Here is a 13,195-nt window from a genome sequence, read left to right on the forward strand (position 1 = left end):
CACCATATACACACCACCGTCGGTGTGAAAAAGTTGTCCCTCAGGTCCCTTTTCAAACTTTCCTCTCTCACCTTAAAGCAATGCCTTCTAGTTTTGGACCCCCAGTACTCTGGGGGAAAAAACCCTCAGCTAATCACCTTATCTATATTCCTCATGATTTTATAAACCTCCGTAAGTTCACCCCTCAGCCTCCGACACTCCAGACTCCTTTTATAACTCAAACCTTCCAATCTTAGTAACATCCTTGTAAAGTAATGAAAGACAAGCTGAACAATAACAATGCAACACCTACTTTTTAAGGTCTTTAGTTCATTTAAGTGAATTAAGTTGAAATTGAAAAAGGTCTGTGTAAGCACATACTACAAACACATTCAGTATCTGAGGTAGTAAAGATACGTTATGGCAGACAGCATTGTTTGAAAGACAAAATCCATAAAACGGTTAAAAGTTAAGAACACAAAAAGCAATTTAACAATGATAACAAAAGAATATAAATAAGTTTCTACAGCATTGTGGTCTGTAAGCAAGTGTTTTTAATAGTAACAGATATCACCTTTGTACCATGTCTCATATAGCAAAACATGGAATTTAAGTGTGCTAGCTTATTTTCCAAAGTAGTGCTTTATAAACCAAATTATATGGTCCACCCATATATAAATTACGTTAACATGGCCAGGAATGTTATCTAATGACTTTAAACAGGCTGGTATGAAGGATTTTGCCATTTTGGCCAAGAAATAAGACTCATGCTGATAAGTGATATGAATTAAGTGTCACAAGGTGAACACCCACCCAAAAGCGATGCCTGAGCCTCTGGAAATTTAGCTCGGGCCCTATCTGCTACAGATGCCTATTGATTATCTAATTCAGCTCACAGGTAACAGCACCAAACCAGCCTGCAGGTGGGTGGAGAGAGAAAGGGAGCCAAACCAGAGGGAAAAAGGTGGTAGCACACCCCAATACTTTTGCCAAAGCAAGAGGATACTCATTTTCCAACTGGTTCCACAAACATGAAAAGGTATACCTACGGTTTTTTTTTGGGGGTGGGGGGAGGGGGAAGCCTCCAACAGTCTCCTTAAGGGTCATCAAATGGGCTGCTGAAAACCCAGCTCAACTCAGCAGAATATGCGAGGATCAAGTCATTCATTGCAAAATTGATATGGGCTTTCATAACCAGTGTTAGGGCCTCCATGTGCATTTCCAAAGTGCCTGACACCTGTTTCAGGTGGAGATCCTGGCCAATGGGAATATCCAGCTTCCAGGTTGGCAGCTGCTGCATTCCTGGGAAAGATTGGGTACAAGAGTTTGGGCTGCAAGATCGGGTCTCCCAACGTTCTTTCTTCATTGAAGAAATGGGAGCGGTGAGTTCCAATTTCTCCCTTACAGTCTCCACAAACTTTACATTTCTACTGATAACACATTATTATAATTGACTTACATCCTGGCCTGCAGGAGTAACTGCCAGGTTTGTAAAGCATTCGATTAATCCTATCTAATCTTGGTTTTCAGTTGAATTTTGTGTGTATATTTTTGGTATGACCGTTGAGTTAGCAGCATTCTGTAACAAAACAGTAATTACAGAAACGTGAATTTATTAAGTATAACAAAAAATGGGGAATTTTATTATCACCTTATTGAGTGCCTCTAACCTGCGTTTCTGATAGTCAGCAATATTTTTTTTCAATGTATGGCACAGAATTGTTTGACTTACAACGGACTAAACTGTTTCTGCCAATATCACAACTCAGCAAAAAGCATAACAAATAGTTGAAACACTTTGCTTCTTCCAAGTACTGAACTGACTTTCTTTATTATTTTCTCATGGAATCAGATGACTGCAAATATTCTGAATGCTTTAGCTCCAGGTGGATTCTTAAGGCTAAAAGAGAAGAGGAAATATTTGTTAAACATTATTGCATGTTCACTTTCTATTGTTGCCCTAAATAATAACAATTTTTGAAAAAGTTTGTCTCCTCTCAAAAAGTTCATACTTAAAATGAGCAAAATATTTTCTTTTTTTCAATTAATCCACAAAGGAATTTTAGTTAAAGCAAGTTCCTAAAACATTATACAAAACAGTAAACAGAATAGTCACATAAATGATGGTATACTGTGACTGAACCACCGGTATTAATCTTAAACAAGGTGAATTTAGGAGTTCACCAGTATCGCTTGATATGATTTGATTTGTTACTGTCACATTTATCGAGGGATGCTGAGAAGTTTTTCCTGCATGTCGTACAGGTAGATCATACCATACAAAGCACATTATGGTAATAAAACACAGCGAAGAATACAATCTTACAGGTGCAGACAAGATGCTCAGAGAGTGAGATCAACATTAAATTTAAGATTTGAGAGGTCTTTTCACAAGTCTATTATCAGTGGGGAAGAAGCTGCTCTTGAATTTATTTGTACATGTATGCAAGCTTTTATATCAGTGAAAGAGTGCAGGAGGGGTCGTTGATTATGTTGGGTGCTTTCCCAAGGCAGTGGGAAGTATAGAGGAGTCAATGAATGGAAGGCTGGTTTGCATGACGGACTGGGCCGTGTTCACAATGCTACTCCTTAGTGACCCAGAAGCGTGACAGTGGCTTAGTTCCATGTACTATGAGGGCTGAGGCAGAGCTTTGAATAGAGAACTCTGCAGATTATTGTTTGGACTTGAATAGATACCCCTTCAGTAAAGGGATCCTCAAACAAAAACTGAAAGGATTTTTACCTGAGGAGAGTATGGATATTTTTGGATAGGTTTCTGTGTTCTCCTATGCCCCACAAAAATAAACACTATGTCTAGTGTACTGAGTGGAACCTCCCATCAACATCCCAAACGGCATGGGTGATGATCACAGTCTGCACTGTGGTAATATTTATCCTTATTGGTGTCATTTGCATGAAGAATAGCAATATATTGTTATTTGATTTAAGACTATGCTGTCCTGGATAATTTATTTTCAAACTGGTTTTCATTCCTGCTCATAGAATTTATCACTGCATCAGAGTGAACACACTCTTATAGAATTCAAATAAATTTATTTTTAAAATTCTTGTTCCGTACATTTATGTGCAACAGGTCTTAACATCATCAACAGAATTTAGTTTTGATCAATGAAACAACAATATTCAGGATAATTCCAAAGACAACATCTACAGATTCAATTATTAATGAATCCGCAAATTCATCCCATAGTATTTATTATTTGTCTCTAAAGTTTGGACATTTTGTAAACCAGCTATGAAAAAGAATATTTGTTGTGATGTTGCATTAGTAAGCAGCTTTTAGAGGGATATGTTTTATCAGCTTACAGGAGCCAGGCAGTTCTACATACCATAGCCTCCACTAGAATCATTAAATTACTTTGCACAACATTGGGATGGGACAGACTGTTTCAGCCTGTTTATGGTTTTCTCTTTAGCCAATACTTTGACTAAGTTCTGCTGTTCAAAAATTAACTTTGGCATCTGATTAAGTCTGCTGCTTTAGATTATTGCTCCAACCTTTCAGAGAATATTCCATTCTGGTATGAGCCAGCATAATACTTTTTTTTGTCCACTGGCATCACGTCAACATAACCTCCTTCATGATTATGAATAACCCCAGCATGTACGGCTGCTCTGCAAATACTGGATCTCTGGGGGGAAATAAAATTTTAAAAACCAATTAATTTATGAAACAAACTTGGCTGCTTCTCTTCAGCCCTCAATCACAACTATGAATAAACATAAATCATGTTGGTTCTAAAATTTTATAAGACAATCAAAACAAGCCAATATACATAGAAGTGGAACTAATGCATTAAGTCCATGTCTTAATTTTATTAAGCGAAGTCAGCATCTAGAGTTTCTACAGTGAGTTTACAAACCAGCAGTGAGAATGTTAAGACAATAATCCTTAGAAAGGTAAAGGCACTGACCACATTAATAGCAGTAAGTCAGATAATTTCATTGTCACACAGAACAGTAATCATTGCACTACCTCACTGTCAGTTAATGGTAGAAATGGAAGATTAATATTCAGCACCTATCATCTGATTCTCATGCCTACGATCTACACAAGCTAAAAATGACAGAAAGAATAAATACTGATCTACAATGGCTGCTGTGAACACATGCCCATGTTGAGCCAAGATTATGAAGCCATCAGTAAAGAAGAATCATTCTGTGCCAGAATTAACATCATTACGAAAGGGCAGTGAAACTCACACCTATATCTCTCAGCTGATTCACACCTTTCTGAAAGTTACACATTAAGACAAAAGGTTGTCAGCAAAGTATTCAGCATGCAAAAAAATGCTGACTCAAGTGTAAAAATGGAACTTTAACAACAGCTGATTCTAGGCAGCAGCATAGAGACAAAGAGACATTGATCTGTAAGCAAGAGCTAGAAGATACACACTCTGCCCTGTGTCTTCTCAGCCTCAAAAGTCAATGCTCAATGAAACAGCAACCTAGATAAATCATCATTCACTGAAAAATCAAGGTGCAAACCTCATCCATCCAGTGGATACAAGATAACAGTTAAACTGCTGGGAATCAGATTTCACTCTTTCAGTTCACTCTCACAAAAGGCCTTGAATGGAAACTACCTACTCCTGCCTATCTGTACAAATACCATCTTCCATCTCCCTTCTTCCTAAGAATTAATCCCTGTGTTGTTTTGTGTGTGTGTGCACGTGTTAGTTAGTTGTCATATTTACTTTTGTTTCTTGACATTAAAAAGCAATAACAATGGAGTATAGAAATAGCAGGAGGGTATGTTTAATGTATTGAGCCCATCCCAACATTCTAGTTTATGGCCAATCTTCTTCCCAACGCCGCTATCTCACACACTTTTCTCATCCTTTAATGTCATTAGTCTGCAGAAATATTTATTTCTCTCTTAACAGGCTCAATTACCGATCTTCCATAGCCCTCTGCGACTGAAAATGCCAAAGATTCAACACCTTCCATGAGGGAAGAAATTCCTCCTCATCTCAGTTTAAATGCCTTACCCCTCCTCCTGAGATTATGGTGAGGGACAGAAGGTGATTTTGAAATTGCAGATCACTAAACCTGAACCGGGTGGTGCATGTTAGTGCACAGCTGCCAGGTTGGGTACGGGAAACTGGCAAGTGCTGAGATTTTCTGAGGGAGGGAGAAATTACTCTGCTATTCTACAGAGGCTATGACTCTGTTATAGTCTAATTTTGACAACTGTGCTCAACGGGCACTTCCTACCGCTTGGGAGAGTTCAGTGGCGCTGACTGGACACCAAGTTCACTGTCAATCCAATCAGACCACTTACACTTGACAAGACAGTCACATCAGTGACACAGGCCAGCACAGGATTGGGAAACAGGAATTATCAAAGAAGTCAAGCATTCAAACTCAAGCTCCTGATCCATGCTTTTTAAATTAAACTTGTGGCTTTCATTAAATCAAGTGCAAAAAGATAGACCAGGAAACTGTCTGCTGATGTGCTGCCTTAATGCTCAATGCATTTCTGACAAAATCACATAATGGAGTTTGGACGGAAACAGCCTTGCATTCCAGCCAGTTGCTTTCCTTTGATATACTGTCATTCCTTGTCTTCATGCTTTTCAATGCATTTTCTATGCCAATGAAAGCAATTCAAACTAGCATACTTAGCCCTTTGTTAGCACTGAGCTGTGAAATAATTTATATTATTTAGTGCCTCATGGATCATACAATCCAGATTGTCAGTGTTCAATTCATCATTCCCATTTGAATTCGACACTGCAAAATTCAAAAGACTAAAAAGATTCAAGAAAAGTCGCACTGGGATTTTTGTTTGTTAAATGGGGCTAGAGGAAGCAGAAGACCCTCATTCAGCAAACAACTATAGAGCTTACTGAAGTAATGGCATTTTTCACTTATTTGTTTGAGGGATGTGGGCATCATGAGCTGAGTCAGCAATTATTGCCCAAACAAAATTGGCCTCAGGACAGTTAAGGTTCACCCATATCAGAGACTCCTCTCCCCCAGTATAGAAGCAGGCCATTCAGTCCATCAAGTCCACACCAACTCTCCAAAGCACATCCCACCCAGACCCACTCCTGCTATCCTATTCCTGTAACCCTGCATTTCTCATGGCTAATCCACCTAGCCTACACATCTTTGGACTGTGGGAGGAAACCAGAGCAAACCCACATATATGGTTACCCAAGGCTGGAATTGAACCCAGGTCCCTGGCACTGTGAGGCAGCAATCCTAACCACTGTGCCATCATCTCTATGGGGCTGGAGTCACATGTTGACCTGACAAGTAAGACTGGTGGATTTCCTCCCCTAAAGGGCATTAGTGAACCAAGTGACTTTTTTTAAACAATAATGTTTTTTTTATTACAAATTTTTTTATTGAATTCAATTTTCACCACCTGCTCCAGGGGGATTCAAACCAGTATCCACAGTATATTAGCCTAAGGATTACAAGTCCAATGATGTTATCACCACCCTACCATCTCCCCAGATACGCAATAGAATATAATTCTGTATACAACAAAAAGATTACATTTGCAAATTTTACTATTGCAAAGCTTACTGTGACTTTTAGGTTGAGAGTTCACACACTTCTAAAAACTCCTATTTCTACCATGAGACAAAATCGAACAACCTGAACAAATAAAGACTCAGGTATACATTGCGCACATGCAATTACTCTGAAACAACTGTTACAATTTCAAGCAAATGCATAGATGCAAATTTTTCACATGTAGCTATTTAAAAAGTCAGCCATAATTTTTGTCAATTTATCTGGGAAAGTCTTTTCATAAGCCTGCATACAGTCTTATGGGTGATACCCACAACTGAAAATTATGGTTTCGATTTTGAACCTTAAGATAAGTAGTAATAATTAGTTATGTGATCAGATATCCATTACACTGCTGAAACATCTGAGCCTCTGTTTGATTAACAACTCTCGATCTCTGTAAGATGCAGTCAATTTCAGAATTTTTTTTACACATGAGATTTCAAGCGCTTGCAATTTCAGCTGTTGGCATTTTAGAGGGATAGATGTTTATTGACCTCAAAAAAAGTTTGTCTTTTTCAAAGTGGAAACCTATTAATGCATGACTGTTTTACAGCTTTTTTAACATGCCTTTTTGTCTATTTTCACCATAGCATTCACTGTTTCTATACAATGTACAGTGGGTGAATGGGCATGGAGGTGGCATAACTTGGTATATGGAGCAGGAGGGGCCATGGATGTGAAGTGGGGAGAGGGGGGGGGGTCACGGTAGGCAACACCATAGCCTAGCTTGGTAGGAATGAAAGACGAGAAGGCACGGGTGGAGTTGAATGGCTTGGCATTGTGGGTATGAAGAGGACTTTTTCAAATTACCTTTCAAAAGGTTACCTCATACAGTCTATGGTTCATGACACCCCTGAGGTACCATGAATCATGTCCCTTCAAAGAAATTGGCCTGACTCCATGAAAATTGCCACTTCAACACACCACATCTCAGGCTTGCTGCTGTGCTCTAGTAGTACACAGCACAAGCTGGAAGAAGCACTTTATTTTCTGCTTGGGAACTCGACAGCTTTCTGGACTCAGTATCAAGCTCAAGAATTTTTCTTCCTTCTCCTATATCCTTACCCAAGCCCCCATACACCAGGCAGTGCCATCAGATGGGCTGTTACCAAACAGTAATAGTCCCCATTGGCAACTATCTATTTTCCCACGTTGTCCTTTACTCAGTCCTTCGTCTGGACAATGGTGGTTCACTCTTTCTTTTGTACTCTCTCTCTAGGGTTTATCTCCACGTATTGTTTACTGCCTCCCCCCTTCTCCTACCCTATCTTCTGCATTAATGCTAACCTTTTCTCAGTCACCATCAGTTCTGAGGAAGTATCATTGGACCCGAAACATTAACTCCGCTTTCTCTCCACAGATGCTGCCAGACCTGCCGAGTTTTTGTGGCAATTTCTATTTTCATTTCTGATTTCCAGCAATAGTTCCTTTGGTGTTTTGTTCCTTGAAAATAGCATTGTCCATGCCTTTCTCTGCCAAGGAGCCAAGTAGGTTAGGAATTCAGACTCATGAGCTGAACCAGCCCACACCCAGAAAACTTAGTTCTAAAATCTGAGAACCTGGGGTTGGGTCAGGATTCCCAGGATTAGGATCCACTCACTATATTTAAAGGGCCCTCCAAGTCATCCCAGTCAGGTGAAATTTCCTTGCCCTATACATTTGAAATTGCAAAAAGTGAAGATGTTGTGTCTGATGAACTGGCCTAAAATGTATGAATACTTACAGTAATAAATATCAGCAAATGAAAGAACAGCATTGAATTTGAACACTATAAAAGTCTTAAGAAAGATCTGTGAAAATCAGATACAAAAAACAGAAATTACTGCAAAAGCTCAGTAGGTCTGGCAGCATCTGTGGAGAGAAATCAGCGTTAACGTTTCAGGCCCAGTGACTGGAAATTCTGAGGAAGAGTCATTGGGCCTGAAATGTTAACTTTGATTCTGTCCATAGATGCTGCTAGGCCTGCTGCATTTTTCCAGCAATTTCTGTTTTTGTGATTATAAAAGTTGTATTCATAACGTACTGTTAGTTCTGAAGTGGGGTCGCCGAACATGAAGTGTTAAGAGATAACAAAGTGTGGAGCTGGATGAACACAGCAGGCCAAGCACCGTCTCAGGAGCACAACTCTGCTTTCTCTCCACAGATGCTGCCAGACCTGCAGAGTTTTTCAACAATTACTGTTTTTGTGACCATAAAACTCTTATTTGTTTTACAGTGTGATAGTAGATGTGTATCGTTGATAGCACTTCATATTTAAAAGATAAGTCTTCCCGTCAGGTAAGTGCTTCCTCATGCAAAAACTTCATGTGCTACAACTTGAACACTGACAAGGTGAAGTTTAATGTGCGTAAAGTCCTGCAAATTGGGTAAAAAATTTATACTAGGCATGTTAAAACAAAAGTTCAAGACGAATTTTTCTATCCATTTTGTTTTCTTTAAGTGTTAAATTTCAATTTCTTATCCATGCTGTTGTAGTGGAGAACTCCCACTTATTACATTATCCTTGCCACCCATTACTTTGACTTTCATTCCTTCATTCATTCTAGAAAGAGTAGCTTCCTTGTTCCCTACACAGACTGCAAAACTTTCCACATAGTTTTGGCAACAAGAGTAATTATGAATAAATAAACATTGGCATGATTTTGAGTCCAAACCCTCTGGAAACTCTTGTAAAATACTAGCTGGTAACTGTGGTGACACCTTTCTAAGAATATATCACGAAAACTCTCAAAAAAAAGCTGATGTTTCCAAAAAAAAAGCTCAAGTGCATGAGTAAATTCTGCTTGGGAACAAAATACTATTTTTTTTCCGACAGGATAGCGTTTCAAAAGTTTGACTAAGTCTCAGCTGCAAGCAACGTAAAATCTTGCGTGTGGCAGAGAGTTGACATTAGCACTTAACTCATGGGCTAGAATTTTATGACATCCCACAACCGCAAGGATTACGATGATAGGAGAGGGATGACGGAGCTATAAACTTGAGTACCATGCCAAAAGCCTGATGCCTACATACTCCACTACAATTTAGCATTCTGGACATATCTATTACACCCCAAGGACTGTGGCAGTTCAAGATGTTGACTCATTATCACATTCTCAAGAGTAATCAGAGATGGGCAATAAATTCTGGCCCAACCAATGATGCCCACATCCCATAACATAAAACAAAAGGCAATATTAAGTGATGGGGGAAGCATTGATCATCCTTGTTCACCCATGGGCTAACTGATGCCTTTCAGTGACTAATTAATTGATTTCCAAAGATCCAAACCTTTTGGTCAGCTAAATGCATTGACACTGAGATAACAAGGTGTACAGCTGGATGAACACAGCAGGCCAAGCAGCATCAGAGGAGCAGGAAGGCTGACGTTTTTGGCCTAGAACCTTCCTCAGAAATGGGGGATTCTGAAATAAATAGGGAGAGAGGGGGAGGCGATAGAAGATGGATAGAGGAGAAGATAGGTGGAGAGGAGACAGACAGGTCACAGAGATGGGGATGGAGCCAGTAAAGGTGAGTGTAAGTGGGGAGTTAGGGAGGGGATAGGTCAGTTCAGGGAGGACAGACAGGTCAAGGGGGCGGAATGAGGCTACTATGTAGGAGATGAGGGTGGGAATTGAGGTGGGAGGAAGGACAGGTTAGGGAGGTGGGGCAAGCTGGGCTGGTGTTGGGATTCGGTAGGGGGAGGGGAGATATAAGCTTGTGAAGTCCACATTGATACCATTGGGCTGCAGGGATCCCAAGTGAAATATGAGGTGCTGTTGACACTGCCTGTGAATATTTCTAAAACCCAAGGAAAGAAGGTCATACTAGTGCGTGGCAAGGACAAGTAGTAAGTGGGAGTTCTCCACTACAATAGCATGGATAAGAAACTGAAATTTAACATTAAAGCATTGAAGAGTCAGCAGAAAACTAGAGAAACTAGAGAAGAGACAGAAGAAGGGAGGACACATACCTTCAAACAACAGTGCCAGAGGTACTCAAGTACATTTTAACAAGGACAAAATTCTTCAGTAAGTGAGTGAGATAGTGATGGGTGAATAGATGAGGGTAATAGTTGGGTGAGATGGGAAGTAGGTGAAAGTTGTGAGGCGGAGAGTCAGGACAGAGTGGTACACAAATTTGTTAGATTATGTCAATTTATGAGGATGGGTCAGATAGTTGGAGGGCTAGTCAGGTCGGGTCATGTGGTAGTTGGGCGAGAGGTTGTTGTGGGATGGTTAGTGACAGTGAAGTGTTGGAGGGTAGTCAGGGCAATCAGTTGTGATGCTCAGTTGGTTGGTAATGGAATTAGAACAGATGTTAAGCTGTGCAATATTTCTAGGATAACGTTGCCTCACTCATCAGACCCAAGTCTCCACCAAAAGCACAGAAATGCAGATGTTTGTGGATAGTCCCAGTAATCACAAATCAGCCATTGGAAGATTAAATGTCCTGGGCTATTTGTACTTTCTATGAGTTTCTAATGCCCATTGCCCAACTTGTGTCCCATTTCCAATGATCCAGATACCAGATGCTATGGGGCCAATATACAGAAAGTGCATAAACCATCATACAACAATTGAAAGAAGTTACCTAGGAAACTGTATTCCAACTACTTACATCAGAATAGATGCGGGTTCCAATAACCCGAGCCAGATGGGGATTTTCCTGCATACAATTTCGTGGACAATATATCCTGAAATTAGAAGCAAAATGCATAGGTTCAATATTCCAGATTAAATGAAGTCATCACCAGAAGTGATGGCCCTGGTGTTATATAATTTTCACAGTTTAAAAAGTTGTCATTTTCAAACAAAAATGCTTAACCAAATGTTTAAGGACCACAAAAGAATGTTACCTTTATTTAAATATCTTTCTTAACAACTTACTGTTTAGCCTATTCCTACACACAATCTTCAAACTTTACGTTAACATTCAAACAAATAAGTTAGGAGCTGAAATAGGCCACTCAAGCCTGTCCCATGTTTGAAAAAGATCATGGTGGATTTGATTGCATCCTCAACTCCATGTTCCACATTACTTCTGACTCCAGCATCTGCAGTTCTTTCTATCTCTAATAAACTCTACCTAGCCCCTTGTTTACAAACAATCTATCCATCTCTGCCTCAAAAATATTCAAAGACTTTTCTTCCACCAGTTTTTCAGGGAGAGCGCTAAAGACTCACAGCCCTTAGAAAGACGTTTCTCCGTATCTCGGTCTTAAATGAACAACACTTCATTTTCAAACAGTAACCCTTAATTCCACCTCCTAAAGTAGCTTGTTTTGCGTACATGAAACACCACAAATTTTTTTTTGCATTGGAAAATTATTTATAAATACAAATTCCTGTTTTAAAAATGGATTCACTGTCCACTTTTCCTTTTCCTATTCCAGAGAGAGATTTTAACCTCACCCAATTGTCAGGAAACTGATGGGATCCAATCAATTCCTGTTTTACAAACCCATCCAATGAAGTCAATAGAAACAAAAATTTGCCAAGGTGAAAGCTGAGTAGCTAATCAGTTTCCTGAAGGGTGCATTTGATCAAAATTGTCCCTGTAGATTTCCTATCAGTGCTTCAGTTAAGGGTCCAAGTGGTGTGGGTAGACCCACAGTGCTACAAGATGACAAATCTATGAACAATGGTAATGAAGGAATGGTGCCAAGTCAGTATCGTGTGTGACATGGAGAAGAATTTTCAGGATGTGGCACTCCGATGCTACTGCATTTTGGCTGGTAAAGGCTGCTGTAAATTATTGTGAAGGAGTCTTCGAGATGTTGCAATGCATCTTGTAGATAACACACATTGCTGCAGTGGTAGAGGGAATGAAAACAAAAATAGTAGATGAGATGCTGATAATTTTTTTGTTAAATAGATAGTGTCAAGCTTCTTCACAGTTGTTACAGATTCACCCATCTGGAAAGTACAGTATTCCATCACACACTATGTTTTATAAATGTTACACAAGCTTCGGAGAGTCAGGAGGTGAGTTACTCAGAATTCAAAGCCTCTGTCTTCCCTTACAGCTACAGTATTGATACGGAAACACAAAACAGGGCTCCTGCAGCCTGCTCCACCATTCAATATGATCATGGCTGATCATCGAGATCAGTATCCTAATTCCACCTCCCCTCATGTCCCTTGATCGGTTTAGTTACAAGAGCTATACCTACTTCCTTCTAGGAAACTCCATGTTTTAGCATCAACCACTTTCTGTGGTAGTGAATTCCACAGGCTCACCACTGTCTGGGTGAAGACATTTCTCCTTATCTCAATCCTAAACGATTTAACCCTTATTCTTAAACTGTGACACCTGGTTCTGGAATCTGACACCATTGGGAATATCCTTCAACATCTAACCTGTCTAGTCTTGTTAGAATTTTATAGATTTACATGAGATCCCACCTTATTCTTCTAAACTCCCGTGAACACAATCCCAACCAATTCAATCTCTTCTGATACGTCAGTTCTGTCATCCCAGGAATGCTAACAGTAAACCTTCGCTGGACTCCCTCTGTAGCATGAACATCATTCATCAGATAAGGAGGCTAAACCCAGACAGAGATTTCCAGATGTGGCCTCATCAATGCCCTCTATAGCTGCAGCAAGACTTTCCTGTTCCTATACTCAAATCCTCTCACTATGAAGACCAATGTACAGCTTGCCCTCTTTGCCTGCCACAC

The 13,195-nt window shown here is 39.8% G+C and overlaps 1 protein-coding gene across 2 annotated transcripts in view; it reads right to left on the minus strand.

Annotated features, from left to right (window-relative positions):
• Positions 1-308: 308 nt before the first annotated feature.
• The window catches only part of LOC125451892 (cysteine-rich secretory protein LCCL domain-containing 1-like), a 50,139-nt gene continuing 37,252 nt past the window's right edge, over positions 309-13,195 (minus strand). For both annotated transcript variants that reach the window (XM_059645856.1, XM_059645857.1), the window contains exons 13-15: positions 11,131-11,206; positions 3,499-3,632; positions 309-1,879 (exon numbers count right to left, since the gene is read on the minus strand). In XM_059645856.1, the coding sequence (XP_059501839.1) occupies positions 1,828-1,879; positions 3,499-3,632; positions 11,131-11,206 (262 nt within the window). In that variant the 3' untranslated portion in view covers positions 309-1,827. The remainder of the gene's footprint in view (positions 1,880-3,498; positions 3,633-11,130; positions 11,207-13,195) is intronic.

The sequence above is a fragment of the Stegostoma tigrinum genome, chromosome 5, assembly GCF_030684315.1.
Source record: "Stegostoma tigrinum isolate sSteTig4 chromosome 5, sSteTig4.hap1, whole genome shotgun sequence".
Classification (NCBI taxonomy): domain Eukaryota; kingdom Metazoa; phylum Chordata; class Chondrichthyes; order Orectolobiformes; family Stegostomatidae; genus Stegostoma; species Stegostoma tigrinum.